Source organism: Bombina bombina, chromosome 11 (assembly GCF_027579735.1).
Source record: "Bombina bombina isolate aBomBom1 chromosome 11, aBomBom1.pri, whole genome shotgun sequence".
Taxonomy (NCBI): domain Eukaryota; kingdom Metazoa; phylum Chordata; class Amphibia; order Anura; family Bombinatoridae; genus Bombina; species Bombina bombina.
The window spans coordinates 43,017,281-43,040,016 of NC_069509.1; the positions used below are offsets into that span (position 1 = coordinate 43,017,281).

At 38.1% G+C, this 22,736-nt stretch overlaps 2 protein-coding genes across 7 annotated transcripts in view; both read left to right on the forward strand.

Moving 5' to 3' along the window:
* The window catches only part of LOC128641642 (uncharacterized), a 108,607-nt gene extending 91,601 nt beyond the window's left edge, over nt 1-17,006 (forward strand). The window contains exons 7-12 of the mRNA XM_053694178.1: nt 914-1,757; nt 8,172-8,245; nt 13,581-13,922; nt 14,465-14,839; nt 15,750-16,061; nt 16,951-17,006. Coding sequence (XP_053550153.1) covers nt 914-1,757; nt 8,172-8,245; nt 13,581-13,922; nt 14,465-14,839; nt 15,750-16,061; nt 16,951-17,006 — 2,003 coding nt within the window. The remainder of the gene's footprint in view (nt 1-913; nt 1,758-8,171; nt 8,246-13,580; nt 13,923-14,464; nt 14,840-15,749; nt 16,062-16,950) is intronic.
* Nucleotides 17,007-19,087: 2,081 nt separating this feature from the next.
* The window catches only part of LOC128642123 (uncharacterized), a 163,783-nt gene continuing 160,134 nt past the window's right edge, over nt 19,088-22,736 (forward strand). For 4 of the 6 annotated variants that reach the window (XM_053694795.1, XM_053694797.1, XM_053694800.1 and 1 more), the window contains exon 1: nt 19,088-19,419. The gene's annotated coding sequence lies outside the window, so the exon portion shown is untranslated. The remainder of the gene's footprint in view (nt 19,420-22,736) is intronic. The other 2 variants (XM_053694798.1, XM_053694799.1) reach the window with 1 other exon arrangement.

The window sequence follows — 22,736 nt, forward strand, 5'->3', positions numbered from 1 at the left end:
ACACTCTTTGACAAAAACTACTTAACTTTATTAAACAATACACAACATGACCTTCAGACGTGGACGAGTAAGCCTCTCTCATGGTGGGGACGGGTCCAGGCCTTAAAAATGACCACGCTCCCTAGGATCACATACATATTACAGACACTACCTATGCACTTACCTTGTTGGTATTTAAACCGTCTCCAAAACAGCCTTAATTCCTTTGTGTGGGGGAAATATAACCTAGAGTTAATAGAGACACAATGTATAGGTCAACTGCTGATGGAGGATTAGGTCTACCAAAAATTGAAGAGTATTACCTAGCAGTCACATTACAAAGGATACTAGATTGGCATGGGAAACAGGAATGTAAAGCTCGAGTCGCATTAGACTCACATATACTTAGGGCACCACTAGTGCACGCGTTGTGCTGGGTACCTAGCGACTTAAGACCACCTCAGTGTAGACAACTAGAAATTCACAAACACCTATTTAAGACTTGGGATCAAATAACATCATCCAGACCGTACATCTCAACTAGCAGGTCTCCTCTATTTCCGATTGTCCTAAACGTGAAAATGGTAGGTGGCCTTGACAAGGGATACCAGAGGCTCTCTGAATGGGACTACACCATCCCTTTACTAAACTTCACGGAGGCAGGCAAACTTCTAGAAAGGGACAAATTAACCAACATAGCTCAAGGCAAATACAACAATTGGCTAAAATACGCACAATGGGGGGCGGAGCCAACAGCCGAAGCAGACAGTAGCATATCTTTTAAGCTCTTAGGCCTCGAATTAAAAATCTACATATTCCCAGCGTTAAACCTACTTAATTCTATTTGTGGATCATCACTAGTGGTGTGTGGATTGAAGGACTATGGATTGCTAAAGAATTATGCAGCTAACTAAACGCTTATTCACATCTCTAGAGGAGAGAAATTGCGCCATAAGTGGCAAGCTTGGCGGGCTTTCTGTTACTACTCCTAACTTGAAGATGTATGAGAAGAATCTTGGAACTAGCCTTAAACCAGTGTCGGACTATGAGTTGCTTTATTCTTTACTACAAGATTTGGATCAAAGGGTGGATCACTATTTCTCTGATCTGCGGGATTCCCTGACAACAGCACTAGAGGGAAAGACCTACAGTCCACCGGTCAGTGAAGAACCCGGAGATACACAGACTAAATCACTGCAGGAATGCCCGCTGCTTAACGTGGTTAGTAAAGATGTTCTTACCCCATTACAGGACTGCTATGACCCGCCCTTTGTTGATCACACCACTATCGATGTGAGAGGGACTACACTACCGGAACAGACCATGCAGGATGCTGGATATTATGGGCCTTCTGGGTCCCTACCGGACCTTAAGGAGATCGAGACACATGACCTGTTTTCCAACAGCAGCAAACGAACCGACTGGCATGATGGCGACTCAGCTCCTACAGTCCTATTGCTCCCACAGAGGGAGATATTGAGGCCTGTCACTCTTCTCAAGCTGAACTCTGAATACGAGTTTATGGTACAGATTCCTGCTTGCACTCCTTCAGAGTGGGAGTCGCAAGAGGACAGTAACTCTAACCTGCAGACGCCGAGGAGAGAGATTTTCACAACCCCAAGCACCGCGCCGGGTCAGAAATTCATGTGGGCTGATGTGGCTCGGTGCCATACGGATCGGAAATGCGAAGCAGCATACTCTGACAGCAGCTTCTGGATTCTATTTGAGTCGTTGACCGCTACGACTATATTAGAGCTACCGCCAAAACTGGGCATCGGGTGAGTCGAAGTAGTGCCCCAGCAGCTAAGGGATCAGATGTATGGAAACTTCTCAGGAAGGAACAGTTTTTAACTTATGCTATATTCCAAAGAAGAGTCTGCAGCATAGGTTGAGCTATATATTGGACTCTGTCCTTTCCCTAAGTTCTCAATTGTAATTTGCAAATCCTTCCTGATGACTCTTTTACTCTTTTCCCTTTTGATAAAGTTTGCTGTGTTGGTATCTCACTGAAAATTAAAGGGACAGTCTACACCAGAATTTTCTATTGTTTTAAAAGATAGATAATCCCTTTATTACCCATTTCCCAGTTTTGCATAACCAACACAGTTATAATAATATACTTTTAACCTCTGTGATTATCTTGTATCTAAGCCTCTGCAAACTGCCCCTTTTTCAGTTCTTTTGACAGACTTGCAGTCTAGCCAATCAGTGCTTGCTCCCAGATTACTTCACGTGCACGAGCACAGTGTTATCTATATGAAATATGTGAACTAACACCCTCTAGTGGTGAAAAGCTGTTAAAATGCAATCTGAAAGAGGTGGGCTTCAAGGTCTAAGAAATTAGCATATGAACCTCCTAGGTTAAGCTTTCAACTAAGAATACCAAGAGAACAAAGCAAAATTGGTGATAAAAGTAAATTGGAAAATTGTTTAAAATGACATGTTCTATCTGAATCATGAAAGTTTATTTTGGCCTAGACTGTCCCTTTAAGACGTTTAATTATACCCAGTTTCCAATTAATGTTAAGACACATTCCATATCTGCAGTTTCTATTATCTAATCTTGTTTTTCTTGTTATTAATATCAGGACATGCATTTTCATATATTTATAGTATTTACTATTCTTATTAATTCATATGCTAAAGGTTTATTTAGTAACTGTGAACTGCAGCTTAACAAAGATATCTAGAATGTATCCTCCAAAGATGTTTGCACTCTTTTTAGCAGGTTTCGTTAGGATGTTTATACACCGCTATGCCTATTCACTTTGTGAAAGTTTCAGTATAGGTCTAGAAAGCTGGGGCTCCAGTCCCTGTAGTGTCTATGTCATCTCATAATTTAATGCCCCTCATTAGGGAATTAGAAGCTTAAGGCCCTCACTGTTTACTGACATTTGAGTCATCTCTCTATGTATACTGTTCCCAGTTATATATATCAATACTACATCTGGATCTATTTCAGATACCAGTAATCTTTTCATAAATATTGGGTTATTGCTAATACTGATCTATGTTTTAGGACATATAATACGGTCAATCTCTCACAGATCAGTACAGGCCCTTGCCTGGGTCACATCACTTTTTATAAGAGACAAAAGAGACACTAACCCAAATCTCTAAGGCTGATATGGACCGACAATTAACCTGTGTCACCATACAGTCTACTGTGCCCCTTATGGAATTGTGTAAAAATCTCTAACAATATATCTTCTCCATACACCTACTTAACCAGTAGAGTGTTGGACTGCTACTCAGTTCGCACATGAGAGTGTATTATTTTAGCTTAAACTGTTTTATGAGAGTTCACCCCAATAAAATTCTAAATCCAGCTTTTTGAATTTCTCCCTCAAACTGCTTTAGTACAGTGGAACCCTGGCATGGAGCCCTTTTATCTTTCTATATTGGTATCTAGTAAACCCATTATTGACCTCTCACTATTTTCACTTACTAAGCTGTTATCCTAGCCCTACTAAGATAACCATAGATAACTTATTGTCAGACTATATACTGTCCAAGTTCCCTTATAATTCATATAATTTACCTAGTTTAGCTCTAATATAGAGGTAGAAACCAGGTGTTCTTACTCCTTTTACCATAAACTCATGACTTATATTTAGCAAGTGGGGTTTACTTTTTTATATGGGGGTCTCATGGAAATACAGAATTGCCTCATCTTAAAATATACTTTAATTATGGTTATATATATCTTACGGTAATTTTGGGTATATACCTTATTCCCTAGACACGGTCCTAAGTGGGACCACACTTGACTGACCCTTAGCTCTTTTATACCAATATTTACGTTGAGTATCGAGAAGCATTCCCACACAGAGTTAAAATTGTATAATTATATCTGCTAGATCCTACTATAGATGGTACAACTATGTTATATGTTTGTATGTATAGTAATGTTATTTATGCTGCCTAATATTCTTCTTTAGAGAAGTATTGTTTATATCATTCTCAAAGAAGATAGCTCTGATCTGTTTGTATTTCCCTGAGCTGTCCTATTACACATTTAGGCCTAGATTTAGAGTTCGGCGGTAGCCGTCAAAACCAGCGTTAGAGGCTCCTAACGCTGGTTTTGGCCGCCCGCTGGTATTTGGAGTCAGTCAGGAAAGGGTCTAACGCTCACTTTTCAGCCGCGACTTTTCCATACCGCAGATCCCCCTACGCCATTTGCGTAGCCTATCTTTTCAATGGGATCTTCCTAACGCTGGTATTTAGAGTTGTTTCTGAAGTGAGCGTTAGAGCTCTAACGACAAAATTCCAGCCGCCTGAAAATAGCAGGAGTTAAGAGCTTTCTGGCTAACGCCGGTTTATAAAGCTCTTAACTACTGTACCCTAAAGTACACTAACACCCATAAACTACCTATGTACCCCTAAACCGAGGTCCCCCCACATCGCCGCCACTCGATTAAAATTTTTAACCCCTAATCTGCCGACCGCCACCTACGTTATCCTTATGTACCCCTAATCTGCTGCCCCTAACCCCGCCGACCCCTATATTATATTTATTAACCCCTAACTTGCCCCACACAACGTCGCCGCAAGCTACTTAAAATAATTAACCCCTAATCTTCCGACCGCAAATCGCCGCCACCTACGTTATCCCTATGTACCCCTAATCTGATACCCCTAACATCGCCGACCCCTATATTATATTTATTAACCCCTAATCTGCCCCCCTCAACGTCGCCGACACCTAACTTCAATTATTAACCCCTAATCTGCCGACCGGAGCTCACCGCTATTCTAATAAATGTATTAACCCCTAAAGCTAAGTCTAACCCTAACACTAACACCCCCCTAAGTTAAATATAAGTTTTATCTAACGAAATTAATTAACTCTTATTAAATAACTTATTCCTATTTAAAGCTAAATACTTACCTGTAAAATAAATCCTAATATAGCTGCAATATAAATTATAATTATATTATAGCTATTTTAGGATTAATATTTATTTTACAGGCAACTTTGTAATTATTTTAACCAGGTACAATAGCTATTAAATAGTTAAGAACTATTTAATAGTTACCTAGTTAAAATAATAACAAATTTACCTGTAAAATAAATCCTAACCTAAGATATAATTAAACCTAACACTACCCTATCAATAAAATAATTAAATAAACTACCTACAATTACCTACAATTAACCTAACACTACACTATCAATAAATTAATTAAACACAATTCCTACAAATAAATACAATTAAATAAACTAGCTAAAGTACAAAAAATAAAAAAGAACTAAGTTACAGAAAATAAAAAAATATTTACAAACATAATAAAAATATTACAACAATTTTAAACTAATTACACCTACTCTAAGCCCCCTAATAAAATAACAAAGCCCCCCAAAATAAAAAATTCCCTACCCTATTCTAAATTAAAAAAGTTACAAGCTCTTTTACCTTACCAGCCCTGAACAGGGCCCTTTGCGGGGCATGCCCCAAGAATTTCAGCTCTTTTGCCTGTAAAAAAAAACATACAATACCCCCCCCCAACATTACAACCCACCACCCACATACCCCTAATCTAACCCAAACCCCCCTTAAATAAACCTAACACTAATCCCCTGAAGATCTTCCTACCTTGTCTTCACCATCCAGGTATTACCGATCCGTCCTGGCTCCAAGATCTTCATCCAACCCAAGCGGGGGTTGGCGATCCATAATCCGGTGCTCCAAAGTCTTCCTCCTATCCGGCAAGAAGAGGACATCCGGACCGGCAAACATCTTCTCCAAGCGGCATCTTCGATCTTCTTCCATCCGGTGCGGAGCGGGACCATCTTGAAGCAGGCGACGCGGATCCATCCTCTTCTTCCGATGTCTCCCGACTAATGACGGTTCCTTTAAGGGACGTCATCCAAGATGGCGTCCCTCGAATTCCGATTGGCTGATAGGATTCTATCAGCCAATCGGAATTAAGGTAGGAATTTTCTGATTGGCTGATGGAATCAGCCAATCAGAATCAAGTTCAATCCGATTGGCCGATCCCATCAGCCAATCAGATTGAGCTCGCATTCTATTGGCTGATCGGAACAGCCAATAGAATGCGAGCTCAATCTGATTGGCTGATTGGATCAGCCAATCGGATTGAACTTGATTCTGATTGGCTGATTCCATCAGCCAATCAGAATATTCCTACCTTAATTCCGATTGGCTGATAGAATCCTATCAGCCAATCGGAATTCGAGGGACGCCATCTTGGATGACGTCCCTTAAAGGAACCGTCATTAGTCGGGAGACATCGGAAGAAGAGGATGGATCCGCGTCGCCTGCTTCAAGATGGACCCGCTCCGCACCGGATGGAAGAAGATCGAAGATGCCGCTTGGAGAAGATGTTTGCCGGTCCGGATGTCCTCTTCTTGCCGGATAGGAGGAAGACTTTGGAGCACCGGATTATGGATCGCCAACTCCCGCTTGGGTTGGATGAAGATCTTGGAGCCAGGACGGATCGGTGATACCTGGATGGTGAAGACAAGGTAGGAAGATCTTCAGGGGATTAGTGTTAGGTTTATTTAAGGGGGGATTTGGGTTAGATTAGGGGTATGTGGGTGGTGGGTTGTAATGTTGGGGGGGGGTATTGTATGGTTTTTTTTACAGGCAAAAGAGCTGAAATTCTTGGGGCATGCCCCGCAAAGGGCCCTGTTCAGGGCTGGTAAGGTAAAAGAGCTTGTAACTTTTTTAATTTAGAATAGGGTAGGGAATTTTTTATTTTGGGGGGCTTTGTTATTTTATTAGGGGGCTTAGAGTAGGTGTAATTAGTTTAAAATTGTTGTAATATTTTTATTATGTTTGTAAATATTTTTTTATTTTCTGTAACTTAGTTCTTTTTTATTTTTTGTACTTTAGCTAGTTTATTTAATTGTATTTATTTGTAGGAATTGTGTTTAATTAATTTATTGATAGTGTAGTGTTAGGTTAATTGTAGGTAATTGTAGGTAGTTTATTTAATTAATTTATTGATAGGGTAGTGTTAGGTTTAATTATATCTTAGGTTAGGATTTATTTTACAGGTAAATTTGTTATTATTTTAACTAGGTAACTATTAAATAGTTCTTAACTATTTAATAGCTATTGTACCTGGTTAAAATAATTACAAAGTTGCCTGTAAAATAAATATTAATCCTAAAATAGCTATAATATAATTATAATTTATATTGTAGCTATATTAGGATTTATTTTACAGGTAAGTATTTAGCTTTAAATAGGAATCATTTATTTAATAAGAGTTAATTTATTTCGTTAGATAAAAATTATATTTAACTTAGGGGGGTGTTAGTGTTAGGGTTAGACTTAGCTTTAGGGGTTAATACATTTATTAGAATAGCGGTGAGCTTCGATCGGAAGTTTAGGGGTTAATAATTGAAGGTAGGTGTCGGCGATGTTAGGGAGGGCAGATTAGGGGTTAATAACTTTATTATAGTAGCGCTCAGGTCCGCTCGGCAGATTAGGGGTTAATAAGTGTAGGTAGGTGTCGGCGACGTTGTGGGGGGCAGATTAGGGGTTAATAAATATAACATAGGGGTCGGCGATGTTAGGGCAGCAGATTAGGGGTACATAGGGATAACGTAGGTTGCGGCGGTTTACGGAGCGGCAGATTAGGGGTTAAAAATAATATACAGGAGTCAGCGATAGCGGGGGCGGCAGAATAGGGGTTAATAAGTGTAAGGTTAGGGGTGTTTAGACTCGGGGTACATGTTAGAGTGTTAGGTGCAGACGTAGGAAGTGTTTCCCCATAGGAAACAATGGGGCTGCGTTAGGAGCTGAACGCTGCTTTTTTGCAGGTGTTAGGTTTTTTTTCAGCTCAAACAGCCCCATTGTTTCCTATGGGGTAATCGTGCACGAGCACGTTTTTGAGGCCGGCCGCGTCCGTAAGCAACTCTGGTATCGAGAGTTGCATTTGCGGTAAAAATGCTCTACGCTCCTTTTTTGGAGCCTAACGCAGCATTTGTTTTAACTCTCGATACCAGAGTTAAATTTATGGTGCGGCCAGAAAAAAGCCCGCGGAGCGTTAACAGCCCTTTTACCGCCGAACTCCAAATCTAGGCCATAGCCTTTTAGCACTTTACCTCTTACAAGCTATCAGATCTGTACTGAGATTTCGGATATTTAAAATAAGTCAGACGGCAATATTTAAACACTAGATATGAATCTTCGAAGTCATACTCATTTCATTTTTAGGCCTCAGGCCCAGATCCCAACTAGCTCCCACAAGGTAGCAGAGTCATACTATCTATTATGTACAGTATATTCAGGTAAGCTACCTGCAGAAACTAGATTAGCTAACTAACCTATAGTCTTGCATCTGTATGTTTAGAACCGCTTGTTTTAACATACAGTATGTTATATAAACAACAGTTCAACTGGTGCTATAAAGTACCCAGAGAGGTTCTCTACTACAAAATATATTTATATGTTTTCATATCACCTACTATAACATATTTTGTCATGACATCTTATAATGTCATAGGCACTTTATTACTGAACTAGAGTCATAGGAACTTTATTCCTGATACCTCCGCTCCCCCCCCTCCCTTTTTTCCCCTTTCTTCCATGCTCCGATCGGTGCTTACCCGCTGACTTGTTCCCTACATCCCCCAAACTATCAGAAAACCCAAAAGCGGCTATTCTCCAGACTAACATACCAATTCATTTATTATATCTAAAAGGGTCCATAAGTGGCCTTCTAATTAGTCTGTCAAATTAAGATAAAAAAATTATAAAATAGAGGTTTGATTAGCCTCGCTCTCTTATATATGTACACTGTCTTGCAATTGTTTTCGTTCTATATATATTGACATGTTTACTGTTGGCAATATGAGGCGATGTTTGTTTTCTTTTCTTTTGTATGTATCATAAAACCTCAATAAAAAATTATTCAAAAAAAAAAAAAATACGCACAATTACATCACTTTGTACATACCTCCCCATTCAAAACCGATCTACTAAGAACACCCACAACATTTGAAACAGTATGCCATGGAGGGATTATACCGAGAGGAACACTTTCGCTCTCCCGCAAACTTTTAACCAAGAACATTAGGGACACCCTGCCCCCATACTCAGCTAAATGGAATGCAGATATAGGTAGTCATATAACAGATGACAACTGGGTCAACATATTCAAATCAGTCAAAAAATCCTCAACCTCGCCAGTAATACTAGAGCTCAATTATAAGATTATCCTGCGGTGGTATTTAACCCCGTCGAAGTTAAGCAGTATTTACCCAAACCTGTAAGATAGATGTTGGCGCTGCTGCAGGGGACATGGTAGCCTGATACACATGTGGTGGCAATGCCCTAGAGTACGCCCCCTATGGAAGACGATAGAGCAACATTTCAGACAAAGTATTTCAGCTGAATTTACATTAAACCCAAAAATGGCGTTGCTCAATGACCTTCCTAAATTGCCGTGTCGCTTGCGGCTTCTGGTGCTCCAAATAGGCCTTAATAGTGCGAGAAAATTAATAGCCCGAAACTGGAAGAAACGCCTGACCCTTTCTAAAACAATGTGGCTTGAGGAAGTAGAAGAACAATTTACATTAGAACAATACGGCTACTTATGCCGAAATAGAATGGACACCTTTCTAGATGCCAAATTTATTTGGCAGGAATCCCTACACACTACACTTTTTCCACATGCCCCTCAAACTGCCACCCCTTCTCTCTAGATGGTTGTACTAATAGTTACCAAACGAAAAGGATGTAAATCCTTTCCTCATGGTGAACAGACTATACAATACTTCAATAATCACATATTCTAAGAGCCAGTGCCGATCCGGATAAAGATACGCAGACGTAAGACATCATATTTGTTTTATTAATTTGTTTGTTTACTTGTTTACTTGTTACTTAGAACCCATGTTCCCCCCTGTCCCCACTCTTACTCATTTGAGAAACTACATGGACTAGCTGCATTACAAAGATGGAACTACAGCTTATAAAGCAGCAGCAAAACACATGAACATTTAGCTATAACAAGCAATATTCTTTTTGTAGACCATTTTCATATTGAAATATGTTATTGTGAATATTTAAATTTTCAATAAAAAAAAGATTTAAAAAAAACAAAAAAAAAAACCCTTTCCATCAAGTAACAGATTCCTTCAAATATCTAGGGATTCATATTCCGACAAGGACTGCGGATCTCTATGCTTTGAATGTTCCCCCAGTAGTGAAAATGATCAAGGAAAAGCATTTGGTTTGGCAAAATCTTCCAATATCGCTCTCTGGAAGGATTGCTCTTTTTAAAATGGCTCTTCTTCCAAAACTTTTATATATACTTCAAAACACACCAATAATTCTCCTAGGAAAGGATATACGTTCAATTAATACTTCACTTATTCAGTTCCTATGGCAGAATAAGAGGTCAAAGATATTTTTTATGAAACTCTCGGTACCAAAAGAAGATGGAGGTCTTGCCTTACCGGATATAAGGCTATATAATCTTTCCTTTCTTGCTCGAGTCGTAGTAGATTGGATCTCGTCTATGTCTTGAATAATTATCTTGAGACTAGTGTCTGCCACCCGTATTCTTTATCTGCATTATTACATTTAGTACCTAAGGAAATTCCAACAGAAATCAAAAGATTTAAAACAATTCTTAACCCACTTATAGCCTGGCACAAAATAGTAACTCTTCTTTCAATTAACAACAGTGCTACTTGTCTCTTGCCTATAATAGGTAACCCTACTTTTCAAGCAGGTCTGTATTCTGAGGTCTTTAGAAAATGGCATACCTTTGGGCTAACAAAGGTATGTCAAATAATAGATAAAGAAAGGAAATGTATTAAAACATTTCAGGAATTAAAAAGAGATTTTGATTTGTCCAATAAAGATTTTTTTGCGTATCTGCAATTAAGACACTTTGTTCAAGACCTAGTTAAAAAAGCAGGTTGGGAATGGGGATTAGGTAAATTGGAGGATTGGCTTGTTTTAACAAGAAATGGTCATATGTCAATTGCACCATGTTATCATCTTCTGGGTAAAAATAAAGGGGTACCGGTCTTGGCAAAACTAGCTTCTTATTGGAATACATTAATCCCTCAGAATAACATTGAGTCCAAAACCATTCAACTGTGAATTAAAAAAATTGCACAAGTGACATTATCTGCAACTTGGAGAGAGGCACATGTCAAGCTCCTTCACGGGGCATACTTTACTCCCAAAAGAGGGTTCAAATGTGTTAATGTGGGGTTCAATAAATGTCCTAAATGCTCGTATCAGGCAGCCAATTTAATACATATGTTTTGGTTATATCCAAAGATTAAAAATCTCTGGACTAAGGTTGAATATTGGCTAAAGAAGGTACTAAAGATAGACCATGTTTCTTTGACATTATATCAGATAATACTTTGCCTCAAGAAAGAGCTTGGCAGGCAAAATAATGAAAGAATAATATCTCCACGATTCTTGCTACCAGATATTTAATTTGTAAGAAGTGGAAAAGTCATGCAATGCCAAGTATCTCTGAAATAAAAAACTGCATGAAAAAGCAATGCATTGTAGAACAGAGAGACGCGGACCTAAATAATGAACAAGACATTAAAAGGTTTTTTGACAAATGGGCTGTCTTTTTAAAAATATTCCCTGTCGCAGAAATAGATCATATAATCTTCCCCTTCAGAAATACAGAAATTGTCTTATTAGGGAACTGGTAAAGCACCGGGAGGAAGAAAGTGATAGAATCAATTAATTTTTTCCCCTTCCTTTTTTTTTTTTTTTTTTCTTTCTTTTTCTTCTCTTTTCTTTCTTTTCTTTCCTTTCTTTTTCGCTGCTACGTCGTAGATGTGTTGCCCCTCCGCATGGGGGGAAGGGGGAAAAAGGAGGGGGGATGTATGGAAAATAAAAAACCCAAGCATTGTCGAGAATAAATTGTTTATGTTATATTAATATAATGATCAGTTTAAATATACTATATGTATAAATGAATATAGTACTATGTTGATGAACCTATTATATTTTCTGATTATGTTATGTTTTCAATGTTGTTGATATTGTTCTTGGACTATGTCTTGGATTATAAATAAAATAATAATAAAAAAAAAGGTATGCTCTATCTCAATCACAAAATAAATGTTTTGGGTTTCAGATCCCTTTAAAGGCAATCAACCCCCTACTTTATTGGCTTTTTCTATGTATTAAATTGTTATCCTTAAAATGTTATTTCTTCTATCAGAAGTCCTGTACCAAACCTCTCAAAAGCATCAAAATGACCTCTCCTGAGCAGTAGTCTTGGAAAAGCTCTGCAATGGTTGCAGTTGTGCCGGCGGCTCCTCCAGAGCTACTATAACAGGGAATCACAGTACATATCTGGTAGGGATGAGAAAGGACAACAGTTGCCTTTGGTGCTTTCAAGACGACCAGTGCAGGAGCTTGTATAATATCAAGCAGTCAGATACGAACATTATCTTTTGTAGCCGGCTATAAATAAATTCAGAAATAATTCTGTAACAAGAAGACCTGTTAATATGTGGGATGTCAGGTTATGAGATTAAAGCTAATAAGCTAATACTCTGAGGCCTATTTATGAAATGTCTGTCAGAACCTGATCCGACAGTGCGGATCAGGTCCGACAGACATCGCTGAATGCGGAGAGCAATACGCTCTCCATATTCAGCATTGCACCAGCAGCTCTTGTGAGCTGCTGGTGCAACGCCGCCCCCTGCAGACTCACGGCCAATCTGCCTGCAGGCTTGCCAGAAACACGGGGCGCCAAGCTCCATTCGGAGCTTTATAGATAGGCCCCAATATCTGTAATTATAAAGTCCTTGTTTGCACAGTTAACTTTAGCACAGCTGCTCAGTATAATAGATAGCCTGCTGTGAGAAGGTGGACAGAGATCGCCACAATTCAACCCGATCCAATACGACGCTGCCAGCCGATTGGCCGCAAATCTGCAGGGGGTGGCGTTGCACCAGCAGCTCACAAGAGCTGCTAGTGCAATGCTTAATACGGAGAGCGTATTGCTCTCCGCATTCTGCGAGGTCTGTCGGACCTGATCCGCACTGTCGGATCAGGTCCGACAGACCTTTGATAAATATCCCCCAAAGTATGAATGGTTAAAAATTGTTCCTGTATTATTCAGTGAGAATTTTTCCTATATAATTGTAGGGATAAAGCACTAACTCATTTTTCTATGAGTCTCTTTAGTGCTATATTGCCCCCCCTAACAGGTGCTTGTTGATTATAAAAATATCTGGCACCTATAGGTACTTACCATTAGTAATACTTTACCTACTATCTTGTTACTATAGTAAGCAGTAGATATCTAAGTATCAGTTGATCACAAACATGCACGTCCTGGTAATTTTACTTTAAATTTAAACATCTTTTATTTAACAGTTAACCTTGTTTCGAATTATGCATAACTGCTGCTTTTTTTTACATGAAAGAACAATATTAGGTATTGTGCCCCTTTAGGTTTTTACATTTTTAGGTCAAAACCACATTAGAAAAGGAACATTTCTAAGGCTAAAACAAACTGAAATTATACATCATGAAATATAACAGCCGGTTATTGCCTCTAAGCACAGATGTATCAGACAATATGATATTCATGTCATTGACTTGTATTCATTTCCTTTGCAGATTTCCCGTGGTCCCCAGAAATTGAGGACAATCCCATAGAAAGTAACTCTAATAGCAACAAACTAAATTATAAAATCACTAAGTATTTTCCAGATGCACTGACAGTAACTTGGTGTAAGAAGGAAGGAAATACAGACTTAGTGCCGATTTCTACAGATAACACTTATGAAGTACCAGCTATTCACTCGCAGAAGCAGGCAGATGGCACGTTCACATGTAACGCTTGTTTGGTCATTAGCGTTCCAGCAACCCATAAGCAACACGAGCAATTTGTCTGTAGAGTGGAGCACCCAAGTCTGAAGAAACCATTACAGACAGCAATAACTGCACTGCAGGACAATGGTGTGTATGTGTAATGATATGAAATATATGTTTAATGATACGTACACAATACAAAAATCCTACATGAATGTTGTCAATAGTAAAAAAAAATGAACAACGCTAAGGGGCCTAATTATAAAGCTCCGAATGGAGCTTGATGCCCCTGTTTCTGCACGAGCCTTCTGCCCGAAACAGAAGTTATGAAGCAGCGGTCTAAAGACCGCTGCTCCATAACTTATTTGCCTGCTTTAAGACTTGCGGACTCAATTTATCAAATGTCGAACGGACATAATTCCCTATTGCTAATCATGCCAGCAAGATATCACTGCAGTCAGACAGCATTTATAATTGCAAGCATTTCACCAGTAAAGATAATTTATTATTGGTATTATTCTAATATTATCAACAATTATAATACTGATATATTTAGGAGTTATTGCATTGTTATATTAATTTGTATTTTAGTCAATCTCCTGATTCCCAATTTACATTAAATTAGTTTTCTTTTCAATACAGTATAATATTTATTTTCTATCTATTATTGGTATAATATTGTTTTACAGAAACATTCAAAGTCAGTAACATCCATGGACCTAAGAAGTGGATTGATGGTGAAAAGGTCACATTATATTGCACAGCCTCCTATTGCCCGGAGGACGTCCAGGTGACGTGGGTTATAACAGAGCATGACGGAACTGTGCGAGAGGTCTCAGAGCTTCCACCAGTAAAGGACAATGAAGGAGGGAAAGTTGTACCCACTGGATATGTTGCAAACAGGGAAATAACAGAGACATCAGATAGAGATGGACTTACAGACTTTACTACGTCACTGAGCTTCACACCATCTATAGCAAAACACAAAGACTTATCCCTAGTCTGCAGATTTGTTTGCAATAACAGAGCCAAGGAGAAACGGTTTAAACCTGAGTCTATTTTTGGTGAGAAAATCAAAATGATCGAGCAGCAACTCCTGTTTGTTTTAAATACACTAAACTATCAATGCAAAATAGGAAATACTCATCTTGTATAGCTCACTTATGGCTCAGTGAATGCTGCATTCATCGTAAATCACTTGTAATAGAATTTAAAAATAATTTAAAAGAAGTTTCCAATTTACTTCTATTATCAAATTTAGTTCCCATGGTGTTCTTTGTTGAAGAGATACCTAGGTAGACATCTGGCGCACTACATGGCAGGAAATAGTGCGGCATCTAGTGCTCTTGCTAAAGGATAACATTGATGAAAATTGCTGCCATATAGTGCTCCAGAAATTAGCTGGCTTCTAAGCATACGCCCCTGCTTTTCAACAAAAGATACCAAGGGGTCTATTTATTATTGTGCGCATGGACATGATACGATGTAGCATATCATTTCCGCCGCACATCAATAAATGCTGATATCATACGCTGTTGGCATTTATCATTGCACTAGCAGTTCTTGTGAACTTCTGGTGCAATGCCGCCCCCTGCAGATTTGCGGCCAATCGGCTACTAGCAGGGGGTGTCAATCAACCCGATCGTGTTCGATCGGGTTGATTTCTGTCCACCACCTGAGAGCAGTAGGACAGGTTAGGGAGCAGAGGTCTTTTCTTGCCAGAAACACGGGGCATGAAGCTCCATACGGAACTTGATAAATTGACCCCTAAGCGAATGAATAAACATTGATAATAGAAGTAAATTAGAACGTTGTATAAATTGTAATGCTCTATCTGAACCATGAAAGAACAATTTGGAGTTTCATATCCCTTTAACGTGTTACATGATTATAACAGAAGAACGTCTTACAAATTAGGTGACATTTTATATAGAATTTATATATGGATCTCAATAATTGTGTATATTTTTTCAGCAAAACCTAAGGTGCGGGAGCCTATAAAATTGTCTCTGGCCACTTCTGGAGAGGTGCTTTGCTCTTTTATAATGGAGGAGTTTTATCCAAAGAATATTTTCATAAGCTGGAGCTATGGAAGAAGTAATTCCGTCATAACTATAGAATCAAAAGAGAACTTCACAGAACATAATCTCACCTGGAAAGTTCAAAGTAAATGCAGAGTTCCTGGTCAACTTTTTAAAGATGCAGATTTTACTGTGATTGTAAAATGGAAACATGATGAGAGTATGGATGACTATGAATCAAAACAGATATCTATAAAAGATAAAGGTAAATAAGAAACAAGTGTTATGTTTTAGTCATTGAATGCCCTTTCTTATCCATACATTTAAAGTGACAAAGTTGCATGCATTAACATGGATAAAAATAACACGACAAATGGTATTGGTTCCTTTTAAAAATGATATGTGTAACATTTCTTTAAGCATTTAACTTTTTTATTTAAGATACATGGAAGTCAAAATGAAACCTTCATAAGTCATAAAAAAATCCAAATTAATTTATTTGATCAAATGTACCTTGTTCTATTGGTATCCTTTATTTAAACTTCTTTCCAGAAGAGCATACCTAGGTACCCTCAAAAATGTGCATGTGTCATAAGCACTATATGTATTGCATTGTTACAAATATTCATTATGTTGCTGAAGGGTCTCGTTGCTCAGACAAGATCATGATTAAAATGAATTGAGGCTTGTTTCACCTATAATTCCTAGCTGATCGCCAGTGGGCATTTCAATAATTAAGGTGTATAGTTGTGTTAAATGACCTAATACCTGATATCTCACTGGAACCATTAAAATGCAAAAACAAAAGAAAAACAATAAATACAGATCCAGCGCTTTGGGAACACATTTGCAAAACAGGATCTGTAAAAGCACATAATTGTTACATATTTACATGTCTGTTATGTTATGTTGAAGTAGTCTAGCTGGGTAGAATGGCAAATTTGCAGACGTGAATACGTGGCAGACCGTGGGTGTTCCAGGGCATTCTCGAAGGGTGGTCGAGATTTTTCACCTAAAAGGTGACTTAGCATGTAGGATTTAAAAAGACTCAATTGTCTGTGTGAAATATCTCATCTTGAAGTTGTGTATTAAAGCTGACGAGGCTGTGACTTTATTTTATGTTTCTTCAGTTATATTTTTATAATGTTTTTAAGACATTTTTGTGATGTTTCCTAAACAGTTGAAGTCTGTCTATGCCATTGGGAGTTAACAGTTGTGAGACAGAATTAGTTTCATAGTTTTCAATGGAGCTGATCTCACCACTTCCTGCTCCGAAGAGAGACGATTACAAATCTCTTTGAATCTTACTATTTTCCAGGGTGATATTGCCTCAAATTCTTTTCATCTAGAGATTATTTTTACTAGAAAGTTTTTAAAGGGTTTTGAACAGGGCCGGTGCTCGGATTTTTGGCCACACAGGCGAGGATACATTTTGCCGCCCCCCGCCCCCTGCCCCCATGATTACATACTATCTCCATTGCTAGTTAAAGGAATATGAAAGTCAATTTTTTTCTTTCATTATTCAGACAGAACATGGAATTTTAAGCAAATTTCTAATTTACTCCTATTATCAATTTTGTTTCCTTCTCTTGCTATCTGTATTTGAAAAGTAGGAATGTAAGCTTAGGAGCCGGCCCATTTTTGGTTCAGCACCTAGGTAGCTCTTGCTAATTGGTGGCTAAATGCAAATCAAACAGTGGTAGCGCAGCAAAGCAAATCAAACAGTGGTAGCTCTGCATAACAAATCAGACAGTGGTAATGCCACATAACACATCAAACAGTGGTAGCACTGCATAGCAAATGAAACAATGGTTATGCCACATAACAAAATCAAATTGTGGCAGTGTTGTATAACAATAATATATATATAGTGTATATATATATATATATATATATATATATATATATATATATATATATATATATGTGTGTGTGTGTGTGTGTGTGTATATATATATATATATATATATATATATATATATATATATATATATAGTGTGTGTGTATATATGTATATATATATATATATATATATATATATATATATATATATATATATATATATACACACACAGAGATATATTTAAAATTGCACCTAAACCTAACACACACATGCCCTCAGACAAGGGTGACCATATTGCCGCTTTCAAAAGGGACACATATGAAACATTCATATGTCAGGGCTGTTTTCAGGTCTGTTTAAAGAAATGTTTTGTATAAGAACCCTGACATATGTATTTGTCATATGTGTCCCTTTTTAATGCAGCAATATGGTCACCCTACCTCAGACCCACACTAACACAGAGACTCTAACATAGACACACACTAACACAAACACAGTACACAGAAACACGCAGACACCAACATGGAAACAGACACACAAACAATAACACAAAGACACAGATGCACTAAAACAGACAGAGAGATTCAGCAGAACCCCTCAATAACCCAGGATCAGCAGCAGCATGATAATCTCTTTCAATTAGAATAATTAAACATTAACTAATGTTTTTAGACATTATTTATATTAAATATATAATAAATCTGCCAGACAAAATATACTTTTTTTTACACCACTGCAGTATGTTCAGTAGAAATGGGTATAGCTAGTGTTGTGCTACTTATAATAATATATTTATGGGTATAGCTAGTGAGTGTTGTGCTATTTATAATAATATAATTATATAAAATAATATATGATTTGTTACAGAGGCATGAGCATAGTAACTTGCCCCCCCTCCCAAATAACTGGCTTTAAAGCCCAACAACACAGCAACGGATCATATTATTAATCCCTGAGCTTCCAGAAACAGATTCATGTGTTGCCGTTATTTGGCAAATGATTACTTGGACAAAAAAATCCTTTTCTAATATATTTGTGTAAGCATATGTCAGCAACAAGCTTTTTACATAACATTTAATAGTTTAAATCTGTGATTCTCAAGCAAAGTTATGTGACACTCTGGATTCTGGAACCTGACACAGAATGGGGACTGACGTTAAAAGAAGTCAGACTAAAGACCTCAGTCCTGACTCCGGGCCCCACCACCATCCTACCTCACTGATCAGTGCCAGACCCAGTCTGACCGGCTCGTCTGGATGGGCGTTACTCACCAGGCCACCACAGTGTGACCATGCATCATTCCTACCTGCTCGTCAGTCTTCACTTATCGGGCAACAGGCGGGCTGACTCAGTCACCACCTCACTCACGTGACTGCGTGTTCAGATCTGGATGGTGCTGCTGCAGTTGGACAGACAGTGTGAGCCTCCAGTATCACGTGGAGACGTCAGGCGGCCGCGGCTTATCTCGCATGATTTCTCCTGCTCCCTCTCAGTCTGAGTGATGTCAATAGGTAGTGCAGCAGCTGTGCAAGGCAAGTGAGCTCTGCCTTGTCACCTCCAGTCCACTGTCCTATGCTGAGCCGCTCCACTCTATGACTCTGAACTGAGTCTGACTGTAACACTGACACCACTGATTCACTGAGTAGTAAAATAAGTAAATAGTTGAGTTTAGTTGCGTTGCAGCAGGCACAGGACCACCACGCAAGAAGCAAGATCATTAAGGCGGCTGCCTATGCTGCCAAATACAAAACGCCAGCCCTGGTTTTGAAGAGTTTTTTTGGTAAGCAGCAAAGTAGTGTAGGATGGGTAAAAAGCCTAAAACTAACTTTTTTAAAAGAAGTCAAACATAGGTCGTCATTTGCCAGACGGATAAGGGGCCTATATGCTCACAATTAAAGAAAAAGTGCAGACTTTGGGGGTCAATTTATTAACCCTTTGAGTGCTAAGCAATTTCCTACCTGGGTGCTAAGCTGGATTTGAGGGGGGGGTTATGTTTTTTTTTTTACTTTTTAAATTTTTTTCAGACCCTCAAGACTTATACCGTTGTTGGAAAGGTTAGGTGATTACTTTTCCAATGGTGGATTATGGGGGCCTGTAGCTGCTTTGATGTCTGAGATACAGGCTTCTAAGCAGCATGTCCCCATTTCCCTATACTGTCAATTATAATTTTTAAACAAAGTTGCACGGTGACATCATCAAAACGTGAAGCCCCGGTGATGCCTGTCACTATACAGGCCAGATTGCCGGGTTGGGAGTCAGTGGGAGCCCCCAGATTGCCCTCAAGGTGGGTGAGTGCTAGCGACGGCTACCAGAGATCTGATCTCTGGTTAATTTTCTAAGCGCTAATTGCTACCGCAAGATTATTGGCTGGTTATTTATTGCGTGCCTGCAAACGGCAAATTTGCCAGTTTGCGAGCTCACGATAAATAAGAGCTCCACTTATAATCTAGCCCACAATATTTTGAGGCATTTAAACAAAACATTTTTTGCAAAGTTTGCAATGCTTTATAGACATCTCCATTGAAAAGCATCTTGAGTATGTTTATCTTTCATTCCTTGCTGTGGTTTATTAAGGACAGATATAAATGAGCTCCTTCACTGACCAAGCAATCACTACATAGCATGTTGCAGGGTTAGTTTCTGGGTCTGGTGGGATCCACTCCAGCCTCTCTGGGGGCAGTTGCAAAACTACAGTTTTGAGTGATAAATTTCAGGATTGCAGGATAGGCAGGAGACACTAGTATGCAATGCATAATTAAAGGGCCATTATACACCAAATTTTTCTTTGCATAAATGTTTTGTAGATGATCCATTTATATAGCCCACCTGGGAGTGTTTTTGTAACAATGTATAGTTTTGCTTATCTTTTAATAACATTGTGCAGATTTTCAGACTCCTAACCAAGCCCCTCAGTGTCAGAAGTAGAAGCGTTTATCCAGTCTACTGCTGGCTTCTGTTTGTATAATCTGTCTTTACATATGCAGGTAAGGGTGGGGTGTCTGCTTTCAAACACTTTCCCTGGTTATTCCTGCTAACCTTATCAACAGTACTAAACTGGAAACTTCTAAGTAAGTTTTTAAACGGTTTTAATACTGGATTTTTAGATCAGTATCTGTGCATATTATTATTTATAGTAGTGTCTATTACATGCAGGTATATGAAAATGGGCATATATTGTCCCTTTAATGATGTCATGGGGAAGTATATTTTGGAAAAAAAAATAATTTCTCTTTTTATTAAGGTATACATAGCCATACAATTGTGTCATTTACAGGATCCATTTCCAACTACATATAACAGAAAACCTTCTTGAAAGTCCAGCAAATCCAACATCTTTACAATCCTTAATAATTAACTCAGAGAGAATATAAGCAACATCTAGAAATATATGAAATAAGAAAAAGAAAAATAGAAATGTAGATCCCCTTAAATACATTACATTTCAAGGGCCCTATTTAGCCAGTAGTTAATTTTATACCAAAATTTCCTAATTTTTGAGCATAACCAGAAATAATGTATTAAATTGGCTTTTACAGCATAACATCTAGAACAGTTTGATATATTATTGGACGACCATTTACCTAATTGTGCTGGCATTATATAGGTCCTATTTTTTAGCCTACACTCTCCATGCCACTATAAAAGATGCTCTCTTAGATGCTATCTTGATATCATCCAAGGCTATAGGAGGGATATCTTTTATTCATTTTACAAGCAATCTATTCAGATTCTTTTGACCTAAATAGTTAATCAGAATATTATAAAGGAGTGATATAGAGTACATACCCTGTCTATAGATATCAGTTGCTGCGTCTAGATTGCCCAATCCCCAATTTGCATCAGAATTCCTTATAGCCTGATTGATGTGATGAGGGATGTCAATCAACCCGATCGTCTTAAGACCGCTACTTCATAACTGCTGTTTCCGGCGAGCCTAAAGGCTCGCACGGAAACAGGGTCATCAGGGACCATTCAGCCCTTTATAAATCAGCCCCATAGTCAGGGATTGTGGTGTTAGTAAAAACAAACTTAAGTAGAGCCGAGAGATTATAATATTTTAAATTGGAGAGAGCTAGGCCACCAGCAGTGCTATGTAGGCTTAAATTTATATAAGAAAGACAAATTATTTTCTGCTGCCAAATCAATTTTTCTACTATTTTATTAAAAAAAACAAGATATCATTATCATGAATATTATATTAAATGGTAGATTTTGTAGAAGATATAACAATTGAGGGAAAAGAAGAGTTTTAATCAGAGCTATTCTAGTTGACAAGGAAATTGGTCAACATGTCCATGTTTTTAAATCCTCATTTAGTTTATAGAAAAGAGGGGAAAAGTATAGGCTATGCCATCTAAAGGGGTCTATACATATCTAGATACCCACATAATTTATTATATCAACTACTTGATAGTGATCTCTTGATTTAAATTGTATAATCCACAAAATCTCTGACTTAACAGGATTCATTTTGTAGCCTGAAAATGATCCAAATAAATCTGATAAATTTAAAAACTGCTTGATAGAGTGCTTTGTATTACTCAAAAATATTAATAGATCCTCTGCAAAAAGAGTGAGAACAGCTTTGTATTTGCCTTCAGTAATGCCAACCATCTCCTGTCATAGGATAATCACAAAAAGTTCCAGTGAGATATTGAAAAAGAGAGGAAATAGTGGGCATCCCTGTCTTGTCCCTCTCTCTAGAATAATATTATCAGTTAAAGTGTTGTTTATTCAGATTAGAGACCGGCTTTTTATAGAACAGTTATATTAGTTTTAAAAAGTTCCCTTGATATCCAAATTGTTCCAAGGCCGTAAAGAGGTGATCCCAACTAATTAGATCAAGTGCCTTCTCTGCGTCAACCGATAGTATTGCTTGATTAGGTCTATTTGCCCTCTTCCGTTCACCCCCTTTATTCCAAAAACATTCCAAAACTGTAAGTACCCTGCGGATTATCTTTGAGATATTTCTGCCCTTCATAAATCCCACTTGGTCCTCATGAATTAAGGAACTAAGGTGTTTTTTAATTCTGTCAGCCATAATAGACATTACGATTTTATAGTCATTGTTAAGAAGTGAAATGGGTCTGTAGAAAG